Genomic DNA, 25,749 nt, shown 5'->3' on the forward strand with positions numbered 1-25,749 from the left:
CTAGCTACTAGCATCACTCAAGATCTCCTCCGCAGCTTTCTCCGACACCATATAAGTGGACAGAGCAGTAAATGTTCCAGGAATACGTGGGTAGACAGACGCATCAACAACACGTAGGCCACTAACACCACGAACCCGGAACTTCGAGTCCAACACCGCCATAGGGTCATCATCGGTGCCAATAGGACAAGTACAGGAAGCATGGTGACCCCAGGCGGTATTCATAATATAATCATGAATATCCTCGGTCGAGGTAACATCTTTGCCAGGCAAGACCTCCTCAATACCAACCAACTGTCTCGAGAACGCATCTCTGGCCAGACCAATGGCCTCAGTGATAGCCTCCAGATCCGCAGCATAGTCACCAACACCGGTATCAAAATAATTAAACACGATTTCCGGCATATCAAGCGGATCAGCCGAACGAAGCTTCACCGAGCCAGCTGTATTGCGAGGATGAGCCTTCAGAATAGCCCACGAGAACCAGTCATGGCGCTCAGTGATATTAATACTGTACCCGGGATAGTATCCACGGAAGTTAATCGGGCCACCGAAAACAAAGGCATCGAAGTCGTCATCCACAGCGACGGAACTCTTGTAAAGCATGGTACTAGCGAATCCATTTGACGAGTAGATTCCCCGATTTCCGAGAATGGGATTATCCCATCGCTCCAGACAAGGGTCTTCCTCACCATCAAGACTAAAAGTACATCCATCAAGCGCGGTGAAGTTGTGTGGAGTATGGCCCTGTACGACGGTTTCATAGTGATCTTGCAGGTTTGTGCCAACGCCAGGTAAATCATGGACGACATCAATACCGAATTCGCGGAGCTCGTCGGCGGGTCCGATACCACTGAGCTTTAGGAGTTGTGGGGAGTTGTATACGCCACCGGCGATGATCACTTCGCGAGAGGCGCTCACGCTACCAGGTGTACCGGATCCAGCTGTTCCAGAGCGAGGACTAGCGCGGTAAAGGTACTGACCATCGAGGAACTCGACGCCCGTAGCGCGCGGGGTACCAGCGGAGTTATCGAAGTTGACTTTGGTAGCTTGGCAGTTTGTACGGATATCGAGAGGGTACTTCTTTGAGCCATCGAAGCTCTTAGCGTCTCGTACTGCGACGAGAAACTCACGTGGACCGTTACGCTTTGCGTCGTTGCTGGCGAGTGGGACTTGGTAGTATCCAGGCTCTGTGTCGCGGAGTCTGGAGTCGGCGTTGGCGTCTCCAGCGAGAAGCGTTGCGACGTTGAAGATGTTTTCGGTCAGATTACCCAGAGCAAATGCACCGCCAAGTAGCATGCTTAGAAGCTGAGGATCTTCAAGGACGATACTGATGGGGGCGGTCTCATCGTGGAACCAGCCGTCGTATCCATGTCCCGGTAAGCCAGGCAGGAGGTAGTTGTTGTTTTCCATCTTCTCAAAATACTTGCGCATGTTATCCGGGGCCCACGAGGCATCGCCGGTCAGCGTGGAGATGTAGTCAAAATCAGACTCGTACGGGTAGACAGTGACCAGAGCGTTGTGGGCAGTGCATCCACCGAGAGTCCCGGTACGTGGGTACAGAGTGCCTTTCATAGTTGAGCCCTCTGGAGGGCTTAGTCCGGTGTATTCAGTGCCATCTGGAGTCTCATATGTGGTCTTATAGTCCAGTGCCTGGCGCGAGTCATTCGCATAGTGGCGTACAAAGAAGTTCCAAGCAAGTGCCTCATCCTCGGAAGCCTTAGCAGAGTAAGCTGGGACTGTGTAGTTGGTATTCTCCCCTTGGTCATCGCCAGCCTCAATGAGCAGTGTCTTATGTCCAGCAAGGGCAAGTCGAGCAGCTAGTGGGCCTCCACCAGCTCCTGAGCCAACTACGACATACTCATAGCCAGTTAGCTCAACAGCTGCCCCTAAGCTTGCCAAGGAGAGAGTGGCCAAGCCAAAAAGGCGAGGAAGAAGCATGGTAATTATAGAAAAGAAAGTAAAAATGAATGACTAGAGTTGGAGTTTTAATGAGTGTGGTGTGATTAAGCAATGTGAACAATGACAGGTCATTTTCTAGCGATTAATTTATCAAATATGGCTAGCTGACTACTATGACAACTTGAATAGGGATCGCCATCGTCTCGTGGGTCGCAGGCTTCACGCGGAGTTGAAAACCCGGCCAAAATGGGGCATCAATTGCAATATCGGGGCTAGTGAGAAAGCCTTTGCAAGCGAAATCACACTGAGGATCCGTTCAAATTGCAACTTGAAGATTCTTTTGTTAGTTCCACTCCGGGGACCCTTCACCTATTAGGCCAATCACGGGGAATAGTAAACTCCTAGCGAGTGACGATCGTACCTGATCGAGCAGGGAGGCGGCCTAGTCGACTTGTGGGGCTTTACGAGGGGAATTGATGCCGAGGTGTCAATAGAAGTATTGACTTGACTATGCGCGTGATATATTCAAATTTGATCTAATCTTGCGATATGTGATTGCAGGAACAGAAATCAATTCGTCCTGTGAGCTCTGGTACTTCATGTAAGCCACCGGAGCACCAGGGAACTGGAGAGCATAGAGACTTAGCGGTTCTTACCAATGCATGAACGCCCCTTACTGTGCTCACAGGAGTGCTTATCTCGTCATATGCTGCTACCGAATCCATCTTGGACTAGGTATGAGCATGCAGAGAATTTCAAGGTCCTGCGTCAGAAAAATGTTATAATGATTGGATCTTCATGAAGAATACCGATTGCGTGAAGTCAACCAATATTTGAACTGTCGCTGTACATGCATCAGTATCTTGAATCACCCCAGTATCAAAGTTCGAGATATTCTGTCGCATTTTCCGCATGTCGAAATGAAATTAATGAGCACTTAAGGCATCAGTTGATGGGATTCTGCTAAAGCGGAGTATAGTATCCATACTACTAGTAGTACTGTAAGGACCTTGGAGGAAAGCACAGTACTGTATATAAGCACAGTTAGTACCCGTACTCGAATCAGACACTTCAAGTTGAACTATGAGCACCTTGAATGTTCATACTACACAGACGCAGGAGATATGGCAAAGTTCTATGATGTGCTCTGTTCAGATAAATCTAATCTAACATGCCCTCCTCAATCAGAAAGATATTCAAGTTCAATGGATATACAAATGACCATCCAATTCAAAGCTCATCCTTTAGGTCCTCCGCCGGCGGAGGCATCGGTCGACCACTATCAGTAGCCAGATCAACGCCAATCTTCTTGCGCCACTTCTCCCACAAAGAATGGAAGTCCTTCTCCATACCACTTTCCATCTGATCCGGCAACACAACCGTGTACTCGACATAGAGGTTACCAGGATGATCGTCCTCATGGTCATGGTCATGAAGATGACCCTCTGAGTAATGCGGCATACCTTCCCCATGAACCGTCTCCACAGCCAAGGGTTGCACAACCTCACCACGCTTGCGACTCAGTCTAACGACATGGCCATCGAGATGAGTCAAATTTCTTGACCACTCTCCCATCCAAGCCTCACGTAATGAAAGCGTCTCCTTCCAGAAAAGATCCTTCCCCTTTCTCCTGAAGAACGTTCCATCCGTACGCTCCTCATCCGCAAATCCCAACTCCGCCTCCTTCTCCTCAAGAATAACAATCAAGTCTCCAGCAACGAAATCGGGACTCTCATCCGCCTCATTCTCAAAAACCAATCGCGTACCCCGTCCCATACCAGGTTCGATAGTAGCAGAAGTCTCAACCTCTCTCCTAACAACCCGACTCCCATGACAGATCGGACAAGGATTCTTAATCGTCTTTCCCTGTCCACCACACTTATCACAAGCCATTTGCACCTGCTGAAACATTCCAGGCGCAAGCATATGCTTCTTAATAACTCTTCCATGTCCATCACACTGATCACAAGTCACGACCTTATGATCCTTCGATCCAGTTCCTTCACACGTATCACAGATCTGCTGCTTCTCAACCAAGAAGTTGATTTCACGTCCGTTATAGAAATCGCGTAACGGTAACGCAGCCTTAACCTCCATATCAGGACCACGTCTATGTCCAGAATTATGACCAAAGTGTCCTCCGCCTCCGAAGAACCGAGAGAATAGATCAAAGGGATCGTTCGAGCCACCCGCTGATCCTCCCTTTCGGTGTTGTTCGACGCCATCGTGGCCGTATTGATCGTAGACTTTGCGTAATGAGGATGTAGAGAGGACGTCGTATGCGTCTGCGATTTCGCCGAATTTCTCACGTGCGGTGTCATCGCCACTATTTAATGAATACCGTTAATATGGGATTGAAGTTCAGGAAAAGTGATATGGAATCGACGTACGGATTCTTATCAGGGTGGTATTTCTTGCTGAGTGTGCGGTATGCGCGCTTGATATCTTTCTCTGAGGCGGACTTGTCCAATCCTAGTATTTTATAATAATCTTCAGCTGCGAGAACAAGCGCCGAGAAGAACACGATCGCCAATGCGAAAATTAGGCGTGTGAGATGCATTTTTAAATATGGAGGCTCCAACGCCTGGTTGTGTTGGTTGAAGGTGCCAGATATGCCAGTGCGGGTTGCGGGTTCGCGACAGCTCGCTGGTGCGGAGCTTGAAGCTGCGGAGTGGGGTGCAGATGAGGTGGTCGCCGGCGATTAAGTGGTTGTCATGAGGGGTGGGTGTCCCGTGGCGTCGTTTGCTAGGAACAAAGGAACAATTCCAAAGTTGGGAATCGCGACCTGTATACTTCTTCGTGTCCTGCGCGTTGACCTCGATGGGGACAAGTATCCTTATTAATAAGCTTATCTCACTGGGAACAATATTCTGCCGGGTCACGTGTGGTGTATACAGCGAGATATGAATCAAGGAAAGTGATATAGGTACTACTTATGGGTACTACCTAGTATGATAAAAGAGAAGAAATACTATTGGTAACCTGCTGTCATTTTCATATCTAGGAATGGTTGGTGAAATATGTCATTGAATTGAATGGTGTTGCGTAGCTAGCTAAAATATCAAGGGTGCTACATATTTGCGCCATACACCATCATACGCCATGGATTCATAAAAATCTGAATGGATCATAAGTCGTAAGTCACTATCTCCAAAACTTGCAGGGACCACTGAACATGGACGAAGATCAGTGTCCAGCCACATCAAAGATATCATTCCTCCATGTGTACCCCAATCCATGAGTCTCGTCTCCATCTTCAATAGCCTCCTGGGCACGCGTAGCCTCTTCACGCCATGTCTGAACAATACTACCTGGGGCATAAATTCCCTTGAAGACACCACTATCCGGTGGAGTCAAGCCGATGCGAGTTTCAACATCATCATCAGCAGGCTTCAATCGTGCCAGTACAGCACGAACAAAAGTCGCCAAATCTTGAGGGTTCGCAATTCGAGTCGCACGCAAACGTTCTCGCGCGAAGACCAGTTCACGATTCAAAGCAAACGCAGCGTTTACGATTTCCTCTGCAATTTTCTTTTCCAGGATTCGACGTACGAGGTGTTTCAGGAAGGGTTTCGTCAGCCATAGTAGGAACCTCCACTTGCTCTTCTGGACTTGGTAATCCAGTTTATGGATCCGCACGCGGACACCACGGAGCGTAAAGATTTGTTCCAGTCGACCGCGGCCGATTTCAATATCGAGAGCGATGTCGATGCCACGACGGTCCAGGTAAAAGCTAGCGATTCCTTCATCTTTCAAATGGAAGAACATGGTATGAGTCTTGAACCAGTATCCGAAATCTTGGGCACTAATATTCAGGCCGTTGACAGAGACATGAAAAATGGTCCTGATAGTTGTATCTGTTCGTTTGGAATGTCTCTTTACAATTTCAATATCGTTTCTGGTGAGTAGGCGCATCCGGTAGGGCAGGAATGACGAAAAGTTGACCGTCCGGCCGGGCTCGAGGACCAGGTTCTCCAACAAGAGATCCAGTTCAGGTGCAGAAATTTCCAGCCGGGGAATTGGCACATACTGAATCATACGAAGGATAACAGGGATTATGACATTGGCCAGGTCTGCTGGAAAGCTGTCTCTGTGGTCAGTGTAAGCACACCATGCATCATGATAAATCCTCTTGGTCGCATTGACCAGAGTGAACACCGAAGGATCATCAGGAACGGTGGGCAAAGTACGTTTAGTCTGCGCGAGGAAATCATCCACATCTTGACGCAGACGAGTCTCCGACCCGACCTTCTCCGACTGTTGCTGCAGCTCATCCAGCTTCTGTGGGGCTGAATCAAAAAAGTCCGGGTCGGTTAACATATCGCGTAAAGAACCACCGACTTCTTCCATGAGATGATCGAATTCGGGATCTTTATTCGCATGACGTAGAACATTATGAAACTTTTCTTGCAGGGAATCCCATTCCTCCGTCTGTCCGAAGGAGCGAAGCAAGCCCCAAAATTGATCCACAGCCAGTTTCAAGTCATGGTTGACATCAATATCTTCATGTGCAGCCGAGGCAGTCTCTTCAGCTGCATTAGCGTAGAGAAGGGCGTAGCGCTGCAGCAACTGGGTGAGGGTGGAAACGGAGTCGGAATAGTCAGATCTCTCGCGAAGCTTGTAGACAGCCTGTTTCAACCGATGCAATAAAGTCTCTTTTTCTTGGCCTGCAAGATGCTCCCGAGCACTTTGTACAGCTGCCGCGCCCGTATCACTGATTCCCTTCCCAGCAACATGAGTTACATGAGCGACTTCCTCTCTGATTTCCTCTCGGGAGAGTCTATGCTCCTCATCAGCACCAGGGCCCGCCAGTGCGGCTTGCTCTTCTTGAGAGGGTTGAATTTGTTCGGCGACATGTTTGGAGGTTTCGGAGAGGAAGGACGCGGTGTCAGCGAAGATCTGACGGCCCACCGTAGCGACATCATCGATAAAAAGTCGGAAGTCCGCATTGGTGAGAAGTAAGCTACCGATGGTGCGGAAACTATCATAGACTATCCGAAATTCCCCACGTTAGCAGATCATTACATAGTGACATACATGACCCAATGCCAAGAACTTAGCTTAGCTGTCAAACGTGCAGGGGGAAAAGACATTGACCCACCAGCTTTAGTATCAGCGCGCGCTTTCACGTGTCCCGCCTGGTGAGAAACACGGGTGCTATCCAACGAGACTCGGGATCGTGACAGACGCCACAAAAACTCTTGAAGTCGATCCTCATTGTTTTTGGCACTAAGAAATTCAATAAAGGTCTTAATCCATAGTCGGGCATCGCGTATGAGTTGGCGTGCATGGGTCCCTATGTCATGATAGCGGAGATTGAGTACATCCGAGGCAAGCAGGGTACGAAGGTTGGCGATCGTTTGTTCAGTAGATGGCATGTATCCCTCCGAGAGGGCGCGAAACATTTGATAGGAATGTAGCTTCTGGTGGAGCTGACGCTGACGAGCAGTGTCATCCTCATAGCGAGGGAGGAGGGGCTCAGTCTCGTTAGGCATGACTGATGAGCCCAGCCAGGGCCAACGAGAATGATGGATGGATCGAGAGATCTGTGCAAGTTTGTTGTTTCACAAAGGTGATGAGGGATTTAAATATGTGATCTACGGTGCAGTAAGGTGGTATGTTGAAGTCAAGGGGGGTTAAAAGAGCTCAACCTGTTTTGGCATATGATGACGACACAACACCCCGATTGTCTACTACATACAAATTTTGGATTTGGACTACGAAGTAGTATAGTGATGGTCATGGTCATGATCATGATCACGACAATGAAAATTGTTTTGTATCACTAATCGCAAACATAGAATTCAAAGTCAGTACAAGTATAGAAATTGGGGCGATCGGGGCGATCTGGGGAAGCTCTAGCGGGTTGCAAGGGTCCGCAGGGCTGATTGAGTTTTGAGGGATAATTGATTGGGTCCAGATGGTTCTATTCTTAGTTGAATATTTGAATATTTGAATATTGAACAGACTGGAAATTCCAGGGCTGAAGTTTCCACCCTGCATGAGAAACATTCAAACATTGAACCTTGGAAGTGTCTATGTTATACTTCCGGGAAGTGATCACACGATGATATGCCGTACTCCATATCGTTTATCCTGAACTTCAGAGACTTTACTCAACAATAGAAGAATATTTTCATCTTCGGAGCACAGTGCTCCTGGACCCATATTCCGAGATTTAAGAAATTTGTATATAATAATTCGGCCGGGATCCCCAACGGAGGGAATGGCTTGCGAATAACTCCACTTGTTGAAAGAGTGATCCATAGTTTACCCGATGGAGTAATTATGCACTGAGTAGTTTACCCATTTGTGATCCATGTGGGCCCCTGCATAGTATTCTTGCATGCAGAGTCAGGAATTAAAGGTACATTTTAAAGGTACATTGGAGTTGAAGTTTTGAAGTAGTCTACAGGAGAAGAGAGTACTACATAGTATAGATACTACATAGTAGTAGGGAGTACAATTGCTATACTGGAGTCTAGTTTAATTGATTTTTGTTGATTTTTAATGAATAAATAATACGGTGTAGATAGAATCAATTCTACAGCGTAGTAAATAGATACCTAGGTATTCTCAAATGTCCATAATAGAATGAAGACCAGGTACGAGTCATACAAGAAATCGGTATATCATACGCAGAGTAAGTTGCAAATGTAGCGAAAAGAGGGAATAAAACACGAAAATCCATGACAGAACACACGCGTATTTCTCAGGCTAAGCCTTTTTCCCAAACCGTTGGGAATATTCGGCGAGACTCAAATCATTCTATGCGTGGGAACCCGGCAAGGGATCCAATCAGATTCTTTATAATCTCTCTTGTTCCGCCGAACGACACGCGGTGGTGGATATTTTAGATATTTAGATATTTTGGATATTTTGGATATTTTATTTATTTAAATAATTAAAATAAAATAAAATAGATTTAAAATAAAATAAAAATTATAAAAAAGTACATCTATTTCATCCAGGGTCATGCTACATACGTACTCCTATACTAAAATAAAACATATCAAATAATAAATAAAACATTAGATGTAGTAACCCGGCGGAAAACACCATTCACATCAAACTATTATCCTTGCAATATGAAACAAGTCACCGGTCTGATCTCTTTTCCCCTCACCATCTCCTCTCCGATCAAATTTCCCGTATCACCAGGCAAACGGCGGCCTCCGCTTACCGACTTCCCCCGCTGAGGGGACTCTCCGGTGAGGAATTATAGAAGTATACGGAGTACAATTTATCTGTTGGGGAAATCGGCGATAAGCAAGATATTCTACTGGCTAAAGCGGCTTCTCCGTCTTCTAGAACATCCATCATTAATAATTATGAATTTGACCCTTTTTCTTTTTTTTTCGTTTCATCTTTTTAGCCTGTGACTCCGTAATCCGTAATCAATTCTGGCACCGAGTAAGTATCCACTTCGGCACTATCTGCGGCTCTGGAAGCTCGCTGAAGTGGAGGCGGATGGCTGGGCGGGATCCATCACTAGTCCTCCCCGGCATCATCGACCAGTTAAAATCTTTGAGATATTTTGAGCCCACGCGAGTCGGAATTCAGTTTGAGCTGTACCGTGTAGATTTCTTTCTTGGAATGACAATCTGCAGGGTCAGAAAAAAAAATCCCGCAAGTCAGGACGCAGTCTACCGTGTAAGTTCTATTCCTATATAGGGGCATAGTAATAGATCTGCAACAATATTGAACACATTTTATAGTTAATTAAATTCAATTAAATTCAAATTGTTCTAATTAGGGAATATTCGAGGGTTCATTACCAAATCCATTGATTCTTGATCCATGTTAATAATATTTTTCATACCAAAAAACTTCATTTGAAGCAATATTATAGGTCATGAACCTCCGCAATTACTGAGAACTGGGTACTCCGGGTCCACATCATGATACACACAACTCCCTTGCTGGATCTGCTTCCCGAATAAGAAAAGAAGCTTTGTGAGGGATCCAGATTCCACCGGGCAATTCAAGCACAACGGTTCGCTGTCATCACCGAAATATCCACATCTCGACCTCCTGGGTGTCCCCATCCCTTTGTGCCATCCCCGACTCTTCCCGAACACCCCCAAATCATGTCTCTGTTTTTACTGAGTGGCCTTGTCCTCGACACGCGGTCATGGCCCCGGCTAATTCCCTCTTTGCCTCTGTCGGAATGTCCTGGAGGATGTGCGCTCAAATGACCCAGGGGAAGGCTAGCCTCTTAGCTCGAGCACATAAAATCACACGAAGCTCGCCCCATCTCTCTTCTTTCTATCATTCTTCTTCTGCCTCGACGACTAAGCTACTTCGCTCTTCGTCTGACACAATGGCTCGATTCTCTCCTCAACAAAGCCGGCCGGTCCATGCGACCCCATTCATGAGTCACTCTACTGCTCCTTCGTATGTCAATGAAAAAAAAACGATCAGAATTTCTCTATAAAGTCTTTCATCTGTATATTAGTTCGCAAGTCCCACTAACGTTGATCTACGTTTTAATAGAGATGCCAACTATGATACCGCAAACCCTTCGTACATTCGCAAGTACCTGCGCACTTACGGCCTGACTCCTCCTCGCTCCGAGAGCTATGAAACCCAGAAGACTCGCTGCCTCGCTCAGTTGGGTCTGAAGAACACCGAAATCGAGAAGTTCCTTTACTTGCAGAACCTGCGCAAGAACAATGTCCATCTGTTCTACCGTATGGTCAACGACCACCTTCGGGTACGTTACGAATCAGTGACAATCAAAGAATAGACTCTATGGAGTTGGGTTCATTGAATTATGCACTAGAAGAGAATGCTCGTACAATTGGGAACACAAAAAACTAACAAATCCCTGCAGGAGTTGACTCCCCTCATTTACACTCCCGTTGTTGGCGAGGCTTGCCAAAGATGGTCTGAGATTTACCAAACCCCAGAGGGTAAGCCAAGATCGACATGACTCATGACGAAATAGAACCGGAGAGAGAAAACTAACAATTTCAATATAGGTATGTACCTGAGCTGGGAAGATCGTGGCAACTTGGCCGCAGTTATCGCCAATTGGCCCCAGAACAATGTGGAGATCACATGTATCACTGATGGATCTCGTATCCTCGGATTGGGTGATTTGGGTATTAACGGCATGGGTATTCCCATTGGCAAGTTGGCGCTTTACACGGCCTGTGCGGGTATTCGTCCCGAGGCTACTTTGCCGCTGACCCTGGATCTGGGCACCAGTAACAAGACTCTCCGGGAAGACCCGCTGTACATGGGATCTCGCCGTGACAAGATTAGCGCCGAGGAGGAGCGGGAGTTCTTGGATGAGTTGATGTCTGCTCTCACCGAGCGCTGGCCTGGGTAAGTCCATTTCGTGTTATCCCGGGGCGATCTCTCCGAATCCTTCCCCGGGTTCCGGGTTTCCCCAGGGTTCTATTTTTGCATATGACGATCATATACTAACGGTAGCTTGAATTGTAGTATTGTCATTCAGTTTGAGGATTTCAAGAACCCCTTCCCCGCTTTGGAGCGTTACCGTGATACCTACACCTGCTTCAACGATGACATCCAGGGTACCGGTGCCGTCATTCTCGGTGGTGTTATCAACGCTGTCAAGCGCTCTGGTCTTCCTTGCAAGGAGCACCGTGCCGTCTTCTTCGGTGCTGGTAGCGCCGGTGTCGGTGTCGCCAAGCAGATTGTCGACTTCTTTGTCCGTGAGGGTATGAGCGAGGAGGATGCTCGCAACTGCTTCTACCTCGTTGACACCAAGGGTCTCGTCACCGCCGACCGTGGTGACAAGCTCGCTGACCACAAGGTCTACTTCGCCCGCCAGAACAACAACGGCGCTCAATTCAAGACCCTGGAGGAGGTCATCGACCACGTCAAGCCCACTATCCTGATGGGTCTCTCCACCATCGGTGGTGTTTTCACCCCCGAGATCCTCCGCAAGATGGCTGACTGGAACACCACCCCCATCGTCTTCCCTCTCTCCAACCCCTCCTCCAAGTCCGAGTGTGACTTCCAGACCGCCGTTGTCAACACTGACGGTCGCTGCCTCTTCGCCTCTGGCTCTCCTTTCCCCAACCACACTTTCACCAACTCCACTGGTGAGACCCGCACTTACTACCCCGGCCAGGGTAACAACATGTATGTCTTCCCCGGTATCGGTCTGGGCAGCATTCTGTCCAAGGCCGTCCGTGTCACCGACAGCATGATCTACGCCTCCGGTGAGGCCATTTCCAAGGCTCTGACCGCCGAGGAGCTGGAGCGCGGTCTGCTCTACCCCGACATCACTCGCATCCGCGAGGTCAGCGTTGTCGTTGCCCGCAACGTCATCCGCGCTGCTCAGGCCGACGATGTTGACCGTGAGACTGGTCTGCGCAACATGAGCGACTCCGATCTGGACAACTGGATCAAGTCTCGCATGTACGATCCTCACACCGAGGTCCGCTCTCTGGAGCGTGAGGTCGGCCACTTGCTTTCTAGCCTGGGTTCCCTCACCCCCCCTGATGGGTGGTTCCTCACCTACTGAGGAGAAGAATGCCAAGCTGTAAGACTCTCATCACGTCTCATCACCATCTTCACATCATCAATACCCTTTGAAGATGATCATTCTAATCGTTCTACCCGCTTAGGATGATTCCGTGATTGACTTACATGCCCTTTACTTTTTTTTTTTTAAAACGTACTTCATTTTCTGGTTTCGAGCGCGCTCTTTTGTTTTTCGGCTTTTTTTTTTTTTCGGGATGGACACGGACATTTGGACTTTCTCATTTGGAATACCCTTTCATTGTTTTTGATTCTCGCATTTGAGTGTCCTATGCATTGGGTTTAGGATAGTATCATCATTTGATGAATAAAATTGAACATATTATCAACATTTGAACATGACTGCATCAATCTTTGAGATACTGTAGAATGCCTTGTAATTCTAGGGAAAATTAGATCTTGTAATTACTACATCGTACATACAAAGCAGCCTGAGGCCGAGGCCTAAGGTTAACTTGAAGGCACCCACTCTGAGCCTGAGTCCTTCATCTATGTGTTCTAAATCATCAAAACAGCCTGGACTCGGAGCTTAAGTGACACTCAGGCTGAACTTAATCAACCCCGCATGTCTTTGCAAGCACATGTGGACGGAGGAACTAAAATCACCGAGTCCCCATTCAAACCAAATTTCACAACCTCTAAAAGGGTTCAGCGGGCCTGCAGAATTGATTTTCAGAAACTTGATTGGTCAAGGTCCACTTTTTCAACCTTGATCCACAATGAAGATTCGGTGCATTGATCAATCCGCCCTGACTAAGGGCCGAGGTACGGCATGATTCCTGGAACGAGGCGTCAATAGTATGGATACTAGAAGAGATTTTCAATTGAAGCTCTATATATGAAAAGGAAGGAAAAATAAGCTTATTTCATTCTATCTTAAAGAATTAAATCCTTTCGTCTGAAATCCTGATCTGATAAGCCTCTACAGGCACAACAAAGTTGTCGTGCTTCGACCAATCACAGACACACCTAATCCCTGCATATACTCTAGATATCTGGGGTCATTGAAGAAGATCGAATTATATTGATATCCAGAGAAGAAATGCCTTCTCCATTAGCTGACCCCGTTCAGCTCCCTTGTGGACTGGTTCTACCGAACCGACTTTCCAAGGTATGTCCAGCCCAAAACCACAGGACGGCAGCTCACTAACGCAGAAAACCATAGGCAGCGATGGCTGAGATGATAGCCAGGGACAACAAACCAAACAAGACTCTCTCAGATGCATATGCACAATGGTCCCAGGGTGGATGGGGCAGTATTCTAACCGGTAACCCACACATCAATCATTCCCCTTTGCCACACAAAGCAAACATTAACATAATCCCAAAGGAAACGTCCAAGTCGACGTCAACCACCTGGGCAGTCCATTTGATCCCGCTCTGCACAGCGAATACAAAGGCGAGACCGACCTAATTGCCGAATGGAAACTTTACGCAGATACATGCCAAAAGCACGGCACGCCCGCCATCGTCCAGATCTGTCATCCAGGCCGTCAGTCATTCCGGATAGCGGGTCATCGAGGCATTTTCGCAAACACCCTTGCGCCAAGCGCGGTGCCAATCAATCTTGGAAATGGGCTAGTCGAAAGATTAATCGCCTGTATAGCATGGACAACACCTCGGGAGATGTCGCGAGCTGATATCGAGAGTGTTATTCGGCAGTTTGTGGATGCGGCACGGTTGATGGCCGATGCTGGGTTCTCGGGGATAGAGTTACATGGCGCACATGGGTATCTGATTGGTATGTCCACAATTTCCAATACTATTCTGAGTCCTTCAAGTTTACTTTTTCATACGAGCTCGTATGGAATATCTCGGAGATGAACTCGCTGACCCATTCGATCCTTCTAGATCAATTCCTCAACGCAAAGGTACATCCCTAACCTCTCCCATACCCCGGTGTAAACCAATTCCCCAAATAATTCTAAACAGCGGAAGAAAAAGACTCGGAAAGAAAACACCAACTAACAGATCTAGACCAACCTTCGCACCGATGAGTATGGCGGCACACCCGCCAAACGCGCCCGCTTCGTACTAGAGCTCCTCACCGAAATCCGCAAAGTGGTCCCCGCAACCTTCTGCATCGGTATCAAGCTCAATTCCGCAGATCACAGCAGCGCCACATTTGAAGAAACAATGACGCAGATCGGGCTCCTCGTTGATGCGGGGATCGATTTCATGGAGATCAGTGGCGGAACGTACGAAGATCCCCTCATGATGGCGCACCGGGATACCCAGAACGAGAACTCAGGCCCTGTCAATCAGGAGCCCAAGTCCGAGCGCACGTCTGCACGCGAGGCATTTTTCCTTGAATTCGCCAAGGAGGTTAGGATGCGGTATCCTGGTCTCGTGTTGATGTTGACGGGCGGATTCCGGAGCCGTGTCGGTGCCGAGTCGGCGATTCGGGATGGAGCGTGTGATCTTGTTGGTATCGGGAGACCGGCTGCTGTTGAACCTGGGTTTCCGTTGAGATTACTTGATGAGACTGTTGGGGATGAGGAGGCGGTTTGTTATTTGAATAAGGCGCCGACGCCGTTCTATGCACAGTGGTTACCGAGGAATCTTATTGGGGCTGGAGCTGAGACGGTGAGTTACTTTAAGACGATTTTGACGACTAGGGTTTTTGGCTGATTACTTCGTTTGATAGACATATTATGCTCGTCAGATTCGGCGATTGGCAAATGGTTTGGCGACTATTGCTCCAGCCTTGTCATAGAATTACTACTGGTGTTGGGAGGTCAACTCCAGGATTGAAATTTGTTACATATAGAGCTTTTTCTGTCTTAATCTTACAATCTCGGAATAATATTGGAATTTTTTACAATCATGGTGGGCTATGGCAACTTAACACCATTCAACTGTTCATATTCCGCAAGTTATCAATGGGAGTTCTGAGTCATGAATGTCCCCATTCTTCAAAGTATTGAGTCATGATTGGGAAATATTGACTGTCCGGTGAGCAAAATGCATACCGCTCAATAGTGTTAGAAGGTGGGTCAAATTCACTGAGTCGTCTATAGCAAGCATCACGATCCGGATGCTTTGCCCAAGCGAACAGCTTCTCGAGGTTCTTGCATTTCATTACTTGACCCTCACCAGCTCCATTGAAGTGCTTTAACGATGGCATAGGGGTATCATCAGCCTTGCACATGAGGTCCTGTCGCAACGTATCGAGGCAGTGCTCCACATGGTGAGACATCTCTGTATAGTTTCCTTGTCCAGAACCGAGTTTCTTAAATGACCTTCGTAGGATTCTCTAAAAGGAGTATACTATTAGCACTGAGATGAGTGAGAGCTAAATGAGATTCATACTTACTAGGCAGTGAATATGATGATACACTTTCAGGAAGTAGATTCTCCTATTCGATGGATCCCAAGGAAATGGCCATGATTCAGGAAGGCCTTTTTCTTGAATCCATTCATTTGTTGGCGCAATAACCATGCCATCGAGACTCAAGCTTTCCCACAGCTCATCCGAGAGTGTTTGATTCTCACTGTTGTATTCTGTGCTCTGGAAGTATGGAACTGGAACATCGAATGCGAGACCGGCTAGTAAGACAGTTAAGTTAGAGCCAGTGCGTCCTGTCAGGGGTCAGAACTTGGATAGAGGATTACCTACTGTAAGGTGACCTTTGAAATTCTGGGGTATTGCATGATTTTGTCTCCTCGCCTGGATCAGCAGCTCCATATTGCCAAAATATTAACCATAAATTAAATCCTAGGGATATGAAAAGTGGGACGACTAGTGATATCGCTCCCCAAGATCTCAATGTTGAGCGTAGCCGTAAACCAAGGTCGTCCATATCTCCATCTTTTTGGGAGCTTTGCCCAACATCATAATAGGCATCTGTGCTGATTTTCTGATACTTGAATGACATCCTGGGGCCAAGAGACTCGGGACAGCTAAAAGGAGTGGTAATTTCCAAATAACCGAGCGCATGAACAACGCATCAACGCATATGTGCGTATTATAATTCCTATCAAATACGGCGAGCATAAAGCTTACATATTCGCTAGCTCTATTCCAAACTCTATGATCTCATATAGAGGATATTGATAAATAATATTCTCGGGTTTGGTCACACGAGAAAGGTAGTCGCACTGCTAGTTGTAGCTATGCGTTGGCCCTTTAATCAGTGTAACCACATTGATTTTAGGCCCTCATAAGATGGAGGGCTTCAGTTAGTTGTGTGATAAGCCATCAGTTATAATTCTGCTATTAGGCCAGCCAAGTTGAAGATTGAGGACCCTGTCCGGGCGTCCTGGTCTCACATATCCAACCTTGAAGGTTTGCATCGCCTCGACATAAGGTCTGTGATACTCAGTAATAGGAACAAAAGGAAGGCCTTAAGACAAAAAGGCTATTTGCCAGTCCATATTTGAGCAATAAGCATCGCGCTACTTCCGCTGTTTCCCAGGACCGAAATCGATGTCATCTTCAGCACTGGCACACCTGATAAGACAAACAAAATCTCACTGAATAGGTAGCTTCAAAAACTAGGCCGCAGGGCTTAAAACAGGCAGAGTCTTCTTTTCATCGGCCCTACAGTTCTTAAGTACAGTACAGACGCGTCTCTGCACATCTAGGCTTCACTAACCCAGCTTTAGTTTTGTGTCTGCCGCCTCAACTGCAACATGCGTCTCTCAGTTGCCATGATATTTGCAGTGGTCGCCGCTGCGATCGCCAGCCCCATTGAATACAGGAGTGATGAAAAGTTAACTCCAGTGCGGATTGCTGCTGCGCCACCTCCAGCTGCGATAGCGAGATGAAAGTTCCAAGTTGTCTTTCGGAATATTGAAGTCTCGATCGGCGAATTTGTTTCAAAATTACTTTCCTTTCAGTAAGAACTGTTATACTATGGGTGAAATACATTTTTGTCAGAATGATCAATATAACCCAATTCTGCTGACCTGCTTTGACCACCCGAATCACTATCCAAAAGCCTTGTAGCTCTCGATCCGTACGGTATCCCTGATTGATCACTTCCAGCCGCTTTGAACATGCCACTTGGGAAAGACTCCAAGAATTCACGAAGGAACGGCACGCACGTCGAAATAATTGTTGCAGTTTGAAGAGCCTGGCCGCACATCATCCATGGCCAGAGACTAGTTGATAATGAAAGACCAGAACTTTCAAATCCGTGAACGTAGTGAAGTTGAATGCCAGACACTATAATATCCCTAAAAGTTTAAGAACGGTCAATAAGGAATTCAGGTCGAGTAACTAAGACTCAAAAATTATGAGCTGTGAGACTGACAATATTCGAACACTCAGACATCCAATTACCATCAGTCGCTTTCGCATCGATATCCGGAGTTGGCATATTAAGAAGCTCGGCACAAAGATAAGCAGAGCATCGATGATCATATTTGTGACGCTAAAGTATTCCCATAGTGCAGTCTGCAATAGTATGTTAGTATGTAATCCAAGTAACCTGCTGGCATGAAATTCTTCCGTAGAATCATACCAATTTCAAACATCGACCCGTTAAATCCCAGACTTGGGGCAGTTGACACTGAAGTGATATGGCGATGACCATCGTCAATGCCCATAACAGCAAGAAGAATCCAGTTCCTGCGATGCTTCTCGTAATAACCATCAGGTTGCTACCCGAGAGGATTGTATAGAAGAGTACCATAAAGGGCAGTTTTCCAAGACCAATCGTCAGAACTTGGAAAATCTCGGTGATGTAAACTAACTTCAAAGTTTCCGATAATTTATCTTCAGAATTCTTAGTCAATGATTTGCCCAACCCCTTTGACGCAGCTAGAGAAATTGTCACTGTTGCAACCGTCGAGGATATCTGCGGGCGAATGTTAGCTAACATTCTAAAACTAAGCAAATTCGCAGGTCTATACTAACCAGAGTTGCTATAAGAAGAGTCAAAACCAGGAATCTGCGTCTCAGTAGCGTCCAACTTGTGAAAATGCATGTTGTTACCACTCCAATAGATACAGTGAGCAGAAACAAAGAGACAACCTTTAGGGTTGCACTGTGGTCTGCCATCTTTGAGTAGTAAAATCTGATATTACAGAGGATATCTCAAGTTGATTGAAGATGAGGGAGAGCTACGGAAGATCCAAAATTCAATCTATGTGCTTCCATATCTTTAGCTCCGAGGCCTTAGAGTTACTCTAGGTAAATTCTCAGTCGACAAAAATAACATGTCTCCTATAGGCTTTGCTGACCGGAGGCTATCCGCTTTGCCGAATGAGTGAAATCTCGAATCCGACTACTCATTTCACTTTATGACACACTTTCCCAGTTGAAATCATAGACATATAATTAATTCTTGCATCATTCAAGTTCCCTCTATCATTTCCATATCGCGGTGCAGATAATCTCGAGGTTGAGATACACAACTTGAATCTGACTGTCAGGCGCGCCATCAGCAGAAGAAATGTGTACGACAGAACAAGAGTCTATCTCTCACAGCCCAGCTAGGCCGAAATTTTGGTGTTTCTTTGTACAACATACCTCAGTCTGTCACTACTCGTCTGTATCACTCCAGTGATTATTGTCTCGACGAAGCTTACGGGCTGTGACACCTCAAGACCACAGCCATAAAATTGCTAAGGAGGCTCGTATCTACAATTAGATGAATCAAGAATGCACTTCAAATGTTCTTTCTTTGTAAGCATCCCCGTCATTATAAACTTCGTATACATAGCGACTGCTTGGCTCCGATCCATGTGTAAATCTCTATTTTGAACTACATGATACAACATGAAGATGTGCACGCCAGCTGGAGATCAGCTTGAAATTCCATTGAGAGTGGGAGAGGAAAACTCATTCCATAACCAGGATAGGGTGGCTCTATCTAACAAAGATGCATATGAACTGGCAAGAGTTGGGAAGAAGGAAGTGCTGAAGGTATGGGCCCTCGAAAATACTAAGAGTAAGCACGCATAAAGCTTCTTTGACTGAACGCCTTATCAGAGACGTTTTGGGCTTGCAAGTACAGTAGGATTTGCCTCCAGCTTGATGCTGACATGGGAGGGTGTCATCAAGTTCGTCTATCCATATTTTTATCATATGGAAGATGCTAACGAGAACTCAGCTATATGGGAATCCCACTTACGAAGTATGATTTTGTGTTTTACCCTCATGAATTGGTGAGAGACACTTACCTATACCTCAGTGGAGGACCAGCTGGACTGGTCTATGGGTTCATCGCGGTTTGGATGGCATTTATCAGCATTTTCATTGCACTCGGAGAGCTTGCAAGCATGATTCCCTCGGTAAGGTATAGCAACTAGCTCTGGGTACTAGTTGTTCTGCTAATAAATTGCATCAGGCTGGTGGACAATACCACTGGACTAGTATACTTGCTCCCAAGTCTTCGACCCGCTTTTTCAGCCACATTACTGGTAAGTGCATACAATCAATGTCCTCAAAAAAATCCAATCTTAAGATAAAATAATGTCACAGGCTCTATTTGCATTATTGCATGGACTGCGGGCTCAACAGGAACCATCTATACAGCTGGAAGCATTTTTCAGAGCACATTTGCAATCAACCATCCAGATTACGAGCCAAAAGGGTGGCATGTAACATTAATAATGTGGGGTCTTCTACTAACATGTTCTATCTTTAGCATGTGGTTTGGTATGATTCTACCTGTGCTAGAAGTATTCATTGGCATTGTTCATGTGCTTGGGTTTTTTGCATTCCTCATACCTATGGTCTATCTTGGCCCTCGCGCAGACGCAAGATCAGTATTTATCCAAACTTTCAACTTTGGCGGTTGGTCCGATGTCACGATGGCAGCCTTTGTTGGTCTTAAAGGAACGATCTCCATGTTTCTCGGTAAGATCATTTTTGACTCCTACCCAGTACCTTACTGACCTTTTCTTAGGTACGGACGGTGTTGTACATGTCAGTCATTATCTAAGGCTCTAATTTTAGTGTGATACTAACATAATTCTAGATGGCGGAAGAAGTGGCTAATAGCAGTCTTGTGGTACCACAATCCATGCTATTCGCTATCGTCATCAACGGAATCCTCGGCTTCGCGATGATGATCGCTTTTCTATTTACAGCGGGAGATCTGTCGGCAATTGTGAAATCACAAGCGACATACCCCTTCATGCAAATTATTCAAAATTCTACCGGGAGTCAGGGAGCTGCGATAGTACTTTCAACTTTGATGGCTGTCATGTCAGTATGTTGTGGACTAGGTGGTATCTCATCCGGAAGTCGAATGCTGTGGGCCTTTTCGAGGGAACGAGCTATTCCAGGTTGGCGATGGGTATATCAGGTATGATCGATCACACTCGAAAGACATAATTGATGCGGTTCTAACCTCAATTTACTGGGATAGCTTGATCAACGAACCGCAGTACCTTTTCACAGTACTGTCATCATTGTCGTCACTGCAGGTCTGGTCGGTCTCATCAATATCGGATCTTCTGAAGTGCTAAGTATAGTCTTATCGTTGACTATGGAGGCTTTCTTTTTCTCATATATTATGCCGTTGTCACTACTGCTGTATAGAAGAATCAAGGGTGACATCCGTGAGCCTGGTCAGGACCCAAATAAGGGACTTACCTGGGGTCCCTTTCGGGTACGAGGTCTGCTGGGAATATTGAACAATATCGTGGCACTGGTATTCTGTTCAGTCGCCGTTATTTTTGGGTTCTGGCCTAATGAAAATCACCCTCCGCTCTCTAAGATGAATTGGAGCTCGGTCATATTTATCTCAGCGGTGATTCTTGCCGTATTCTATTATCTCGGATGGGGTCGGAAACATTATATGGGACCAGTGATGGAGGTTCAAGTCGAGGAAAGGCGCTTGGAGCCTAGATAGCCCAACGGAAACGGCGATTCAGCTCAAGGAGCACTGTCCACAGGTTATTTTTGTCATACCAGTGTTCAATTGTACATAGTTTCTCAACGTTATATATATTTCTTTTCATCGCAATCATCCCGAGTTCATTCAAGCACTTGTGTACATATACAAAGTTCATCAATCGTGAGCAAATTTGAACAGCATCCCTATATCCTTCTCCTCTTGTTCTAGAGATTCCAGTTCTTGTCGCAACTTCTGATTACCCAGTACTAATTCCTGGACATATTTCGCTGTTTTATCCAGAACATACTTTCTCGTAAAATTATTGTTCGCAAGCCCCGGAACAATTTCACCAAGATCGTGATATCCTTTTCCGACTGCCTCTCGTCTCTTTTTCTCTGACCGGCAGTGACAGAGAGCCTGACCAGGCCCTTGTACACATTTTTGCTTCTTGATTGGCGGATTTTCATCATTCACTCGTTGGACTGTGGTTGTTGGCGCGAAAGACAACGTTGATGGGATGGTAGATTGGATGGTGGAGAGAACAGCTCTAGATTTTGTTGAAGAAGCTTGTTCTGGCTTGAGAATCATTGGATTCCTTGAATCAAAAAGCCAGTTGACGGGATAATTTAACGCTTTGATATCCAAGTTGCCGTCGATGTCGACGCCGCTAAACATGCAGGCCATGTCGCGTAGCAGGTTTCGGACAAGTCGGTCTTCTGTCCATGTTCCAATCGGGCGAGAAAAACCATGGAAGCAAAAGCTGGGATCAGATCCCCATTGTAGTCCATCTTCAATAGATGTTCGCTTCTTGGTGTATTGGCGTGTGACACTTTTCCCGTTGCAGCATCCCTTGGATGAATGGTGGGGTGATACTATTAGCTGATCGGCCGACATATTATTTCCGATTGGTTCAACGAAGAGACATCAGTTTGGAGTGTCAAGGTATCAAGACTTCTCACTTCACGAGGTGTGTGATATATGGAGGTGATAATTGCAAGCAAGAAGCTCGCTTCCTGTTCGGGGACATTGTGTGTCCCGATCCCGACGATCGGCAGGGATTAAGGACAGATGGCACGTCGGTAATGTTGGGACCTAGATTAGTACTAAATCTCTTTGACCTTCCAAGGTCTGCTGATCATGGCCTGTCTCAATTTTGGCTTGCGACATTAGCGATGTTAAAGGCCCCTGAGATTTGTCCACTCCGGAATGAAGCCGATACTTCGCGTAGTCCGGGTGCATTCCGGGTGCATCTCGCGAGTCTACACTTGGCAGATAATCTTCACATCTTGTTTTCCAACCACAACCCTGAATAGCAGGCTGGTCTTCCTTGTGTTCGCTCTGAAAATATGTTCAAATTTCCTCTCTTTTGAAATAAGGAATATCCATCATGCGACAGGGGTACTCGACGACACAATATAATCACGTGACGTCATCCGGGTTGGTTCCGGTCGCAACTTGATGACTTTGTCTCTCCTGAGTCCTTCACCTGCATGTCCGTGAGTCCGTGAGCTTATTGATGCATTTAACTCATGACCTGACTTGAATTGAACTTAGACAAAGTGGGGTCATCATATATGATTGTATGGGGTGATTTCAACGGAAGCCCACATCTGCACCAGCCTGGATCCGAAGAATGCGCCACTATTGAATGATCACCTGCTTTGTTATGTCTACTAGAAATAATTCAGCAAGAAACAAACGAGGTACCCCTCGTCGCCGAAAGATCGCACTCGCATGCGAAACATGTCGAGAAAAGAAAGTGCGGTGCGATGGCGAAAAACCAATATGTGGACCTTGTTCCCGACGATCGTACCCAATTGATCGATGTGTTTATAAAATTGAAAATGCTCGCTCGGCAAGCAATGATGCATATTTAAAGATACTCCATGACCGTATTCGAGAGCTTGAAGAAGCGTGTACTCAGAACGGAGTCTCGGTCCCGCCTGCGCCTCAAACTGTCCATGAAGGAGAAAATAAAACCACTGATGGCACTAACGAGGCCGAATCAAACGCGAGTGAATTGGACGCGGAGTCCAAAACTTCCGTTGCGGCGGAGGGATTACTCGGTTTAGGCACTCAGCCTGCTTTGCGACACTCATCAACACCTATTCCGACACCAGCGGCCCCGCAGCCAATTCTGTCACCTATTAATTCTCAATCAACGAGAACGGGCCCCGGACAAAGCAACACCTTGTTGCAGGGAAGTCTGCAATCCCGGGGACCTATACAGCCACCCCCGATAGGCGCGTGCTTATACCCGTCTCCACTGAACTCTCATGGCAGTGTTACGGCAATGGGCGCAATATCAGTTGCAGATGATGGTGACTGCAATGACTCGCCTAGAGAACAATACTACGGTAACTCCTCTGCAGCCTCGTTCATGCGTCTTGCGAGGAATTCGATACCTATTCAATCACATGGGCAAAATCTGAAAGGTATCGACCGTGAGCCTTCTAGTTTATTAGACCAAAATACAGGACTTTGGCAAGATCTGAACACTACGACCACTCCGCCAGGGTTTCAATTCAGCGATTTTTCCCTACCACCACGGCCATTGGCTGATCATTTACTTGAGTGCTACTGGGAAAGAGTCCATTGTCTTTATCCCTTTTTTCACCGGCCAAGTTTTGAGAAGGCATATGAGAACCTTTGGGGGTCATCTAGGTGGCCGAAACCCAATTTGCCCCAGTTAAATATTGGTCTGGGAGGCTCATTTGACTCCGGCCCCCAGTCGATTGTCTTTCACTGCGCTTTGAACACAATCTTTGCTCTGAGCTGCCATTTTTCGGATATTCCTGCTGGGGAACGTGAAACAGCTGCATACACATTCTTCCTTCGGGCTAAGCGGTTCGTCGGTCTAGACCTACTTGATAGATGTACAATCGGCGTGGTTCAAACTTTGCTTATCGTGGCACTCCTTCTCCAGAGTACGCCCTATCCGAATCGATGCTGGAATTCAATCGGGTTAGCTTGCCGAGTCGCTCAAGGACTGGGTTTATATGAAGCCCCGACACAGAAGTCGATAAGCCCTCTAGAAAAAGAGGTGCGGTGTCGAACTTGGCATGGATGTGTCATGATGGATATGTGAGAGCACACTTCCTAGGTGTCATTTTTTCGTGATAGTAGATTCGCTAACCAATTTCATAGGATCGTGAGCATGACATATGGTCGACCAAGCATGACATCTCATATTTTGCCTGTTCGCCCTGTCCCTCCTCCAGCTATGCGGCCATCTTCCCACTGTGAAGACCCATGCGCTCTCAGTGAACAGCCTTGCGATCATGAACTAGGATATCTCACATTCTATGTTTCCACTATTGAACTTTACGAGATCCTCGAATCTATCCTAGCAGATGTCTATAATGCATGGCAGGGTCGTGCAGATCACCATCGCAGTATATCTGTTACTGGTGTCCGACAAAACAGCTTGGATTTGATGATGGAGCTAGATGATAAGCTTTCGGCTTATGAGGCTCAGATTCCTCCAATGCTCAACTGGACCACTGCACAGCCTTTAGGCTCTGTTCACTCTTCACCAGTGCTTCAGCGCCAACGGAACGTCTTACGAGCAAGGTAGCATCTTCTTTCTTTACCGATAGATACCCTCTGCTAACCTGATTCAGATGCATCCATCTTCGCTTGTTATTGTATCGCCCGATGTTTACACAAGTCTGTTCCGAAGAACGAATCGGTCTTACAGAACCCAGAAAAAGCACCAGTCGACCCGAGAAGAGTGTCATTTACACATCCACATCCGTGAACTGCGCCGTGGCCTGCGTGAAATCAGCCATCGAACTAGTATCGCTAGTATACGAGACATACCAGACGTCAGTCACAGATGCCTGGTGGTACAATGGATTCTGTAGGTGAAGCTACATTAACCCTTGGTGATACATGAAGCTAATACGGGCATAACAGATACATCCACAGCCGGATTTGTCCTTATTATGTCTCATTCCTGCAGCGCCATTCTGAATCAAATAGATCTGCGCACTGTCGCCGACACGTGGCGCAAATGCGAAAAGATTCTCATTCACATGGCACCTTTCAGCATTTCTGCGCGAAGCTCGCTCCAATTTCTTCAAGTCACGCATGATCATATCGTGCACAATTACAACTGTATGTGCATCGCGACATGCGTCAATTTTCGAATTATCTATTCGTTGACAAATACTAATTATACTATACAGCTTCTGTCAGCGAGAACAGCCAACCATTCACCGGTCAATCGCATCAGAGGCGAGCTCCCAGGACTGAAGCGGCTGCCCAACCCTCCGAAGCCTCAATGCATGAATCTGAGCCCTCGGGCTTTCAGAAAGATGTACCAGGTATCAATCCACTAGTAAGTTGGGATGAAATCGGTCAAGGTCAGGACGAATTCGGATTCCTCGGGCGATTCGACATGCCTGATATCGCCAGCTGGTTCTCCGATCTGCCAGACCCATCCTCCTTCTAGATCGAGAAATAAAAGCTTAACATGAACAAGAAATGCTCATAAATGTTCGGCGATAGCCAAGGTCGTGAAATGGAT

At 46.6% G+C, this 25,749-nt stretch overlaps 10 protein-coding genes across 10 annotated transcripts; 5 read left to right on the forward strand and 5 right to left on the reverse strand.

The window, feature by feature from the left end:
- Nucleotides 1–1,941, reverse strand: N7483_004785 (GMC family oxidoreductase; the record flags this gene model as incomplete). The annotated part of the gene is made up of 1 exon (XM_057088222.1): nucleotides 1–1,941. One exon carries the CDS (start codon nucleotides 1,939–1,941, stop codon nucleotides 1–3), a length of 1,941 nt encoding a protein of 646 aa, XP_056948051.1.
- Nucleotides 1,942–3,132: 1,191 nt separating this feature from the next.
- On the reverse strand, nucleotides 3,133–4,462 carry N7483_004786 (uncharacterized protein; the record flags this gene model as incomplete). The annotated part of the gene is made up of 2 exons (XM_057088223.1): nucleotides 3,133–4,228; nucleotides 4,293–4,462. The coding sequence occupies 2 exons, from the start codon at nucleotides 4,460–4,462 to the stop codon at nucleotides 3,133–3,135; spliced, it is 1,266 nt and encodes a 421-aa protein (XP_056948052.1).
- Nucleotides 4,463–5,088: 626 nt separating this feature from the next.
- Nucleotides 5,089–7,397, reverse strand: N7483_004787 (uncharacterized protein; the record flags this gene model as incomplete). The annotated part of the gene is made up of 2 exons (XM_057088224.1): nucleotides 5,089–6,893; nucleotides 7,004–7,397. The coding sequence occupies 2 exons, from the start codon at nucleotides 7,395–7,397 to the stop codon at nucleotides 5,089–5,091; spliced, it is 2,199 nt and encodes a 732-aa protein (XP_056948053.1).
- A 2,828-nt stretch (nucleotides 7,398–10,225) lies between these two features.
- N7483_004788 (NADP-dependent malic enzyme) lies at nucleotides 10,226–12,406 on the forward strand (the record flags this gene model as incomplete). Its single annotated transcript, XM_057088225.1, has 5 exons — nucleotides 10,226–10,299; nucleotides 10,399–10,618; nucleotides 10,739–10,817; nucleotides 10,887–11,235; nucleotides 11,356–12,406. The coding sequence occupies 5 exons, from the start codon at nucleotides 10,226–10,228 to the stop codon at nucleotides 12,404–12,406; spliced, it is 1,773 nt and encodes a 590-aa protein (XP_056948054.1).
- Nucleotides 12,407–13,465: 1,059 nt separating this feature from the next.
- On the forward strand, nucleotides 13,466–15,139 carry N7483_004789 (uncharacterized protein; the record flags this gene model as incomplete). The annotated part of the gene is made up of 6 exons (XM_057088226.1): nucleotides 13,466–13,534; nucleotides 13,589–13,691; nucleotides 13,754–14,164; nucleotides 14,275–14,294; nucleotides 14,401–15,009; nucleotides 15,071–15,139. 6 exons carry the CDS (start codon nucleotides 13,466–13,468, stop codon nucleotides 15,137–15,139), a joined length of 1,281 nt encoding a protein of 426 aa, XP_056948055.1.
- A 180-nt stretch (nucleotides 15,140–15,319) lies between these two features.
- N7483_004790 (uncharacterized protein) lies at nucleotides 15,320–16,111 on the reverse strand (the record flags this gene model as incomplete). The annotated part of the gene is made up of 3 exons (XM_057088227.1): nucleotides 15,320–15,679; nucleotides 15,740–15,972; nucleotides 16,039–16,111. The coding sequence occupies 3 exons, from the start codon at nucleotides 16,109–16,111 to the stop codon at nucleotides 15,320–15,322; spliced, it is 666 nt and encodes a 221-aa protein (XP_056948056.1).
- Nucleotides 16,112–19,150: 3,039 nt separating this feature from the next.
- Nucleotides 19,151–19,978, forward strand: N7483_004791 (amino acid transporter; the record flags this gene model as incomplete). Its single annotated transcript, XM_057088228.1, has 4 exons — nucleotides 19,151–19,322; nucleotides 19,571–19,670; nucleotides 19,722–19,794; nucleotides 19,856–19,978. 4 exons carry the CDS (start codon nucleotides 19,151–19,153, stop codon nucleotides 19,976–19,978), a joined length of 468 nt encoding a protein of 155 aa, XP_056948057.1.
- Nucleotides 19,979–19,986: 8 nt separating this feature from the next.
- N7483_004792 (amino acid transporter) lies at nucleotides 19,987–21,233 on the forward strand (the record flags this gene model as incomplete). Its single annotated transcript, XM_057088229.1, has 4 exons — nucleotides 19,987–20,233; nucleotides 20,283–20,302; nucleotides 20,355–20,684; nucleotides 20,748–21,233. 4 exons carry the CDS (start codon nucleotides 19,987–19,989, stop codon nucleotides 21,231–21,233), a joined length of 1,083 nt encoding a protein of 360 aa, XP_056948058.1.
- Nucleotides 21,234–21,392: 159 nt separating this feature from the next.
- N7483_004793 (uncharacterized protein) lies at nucleotides 21,393–22,112 on the reverse strand (the record flags this gene model as incomplete). The annotated part of the gene is made up of 1 exon (XM_057088230.1): nucleotides 21,393–22,112. One exon carries the CDS (start codon nucleotides 22,110–22,112, stop codon nucleotides 21,393–21,395), a length of 720 nt encoding a protein of 239 aa, XP_056948059.1.
- Nucleotides 22,113–22,884: 772 nt separating this feature from the next.
- On the forward strand, nucleotides 22,885–25,674 carry N7483_004794 (uncharacterized protein; the record flags this gene model as incomplete). The annotated part of the gene is made up of 5 exons (XM_057088231.1): nucleotides 22,885–24,302; nucleotides 24,366–24,791; nucleotides 24,842–25,080; nucleotides 25,137–25,337; nucleotides 25,409–25,674. 5 exons carry the CDS (start codon nucleotides 22,885–22,887, stop codon nucleotides 25,672–25,674), a joined length of 2,550 nt encoding a protein of 849 aa, XP_056948060.1.
- Nucleotides 25,675–25,749: the final 75 nt, after the last annotated feature.

This window comes from Penicillium malachiteum (assembly GCF_028827825.1).
Source record: "Penicillium malachiteum strain IBT 17515 chromosome Unknown utg000002l:1.0-8849297.0:1.0-8852440.0, whole genome shotgun sequence".
Classification (NCBI taxonomy): domain Eukaryota; kingdom Fungi; phylum Ascomycota; class Eurotiomycetes; order Eurotiales; family Aspergillaceae; genus Penicillium; species Penicillium malachiteum.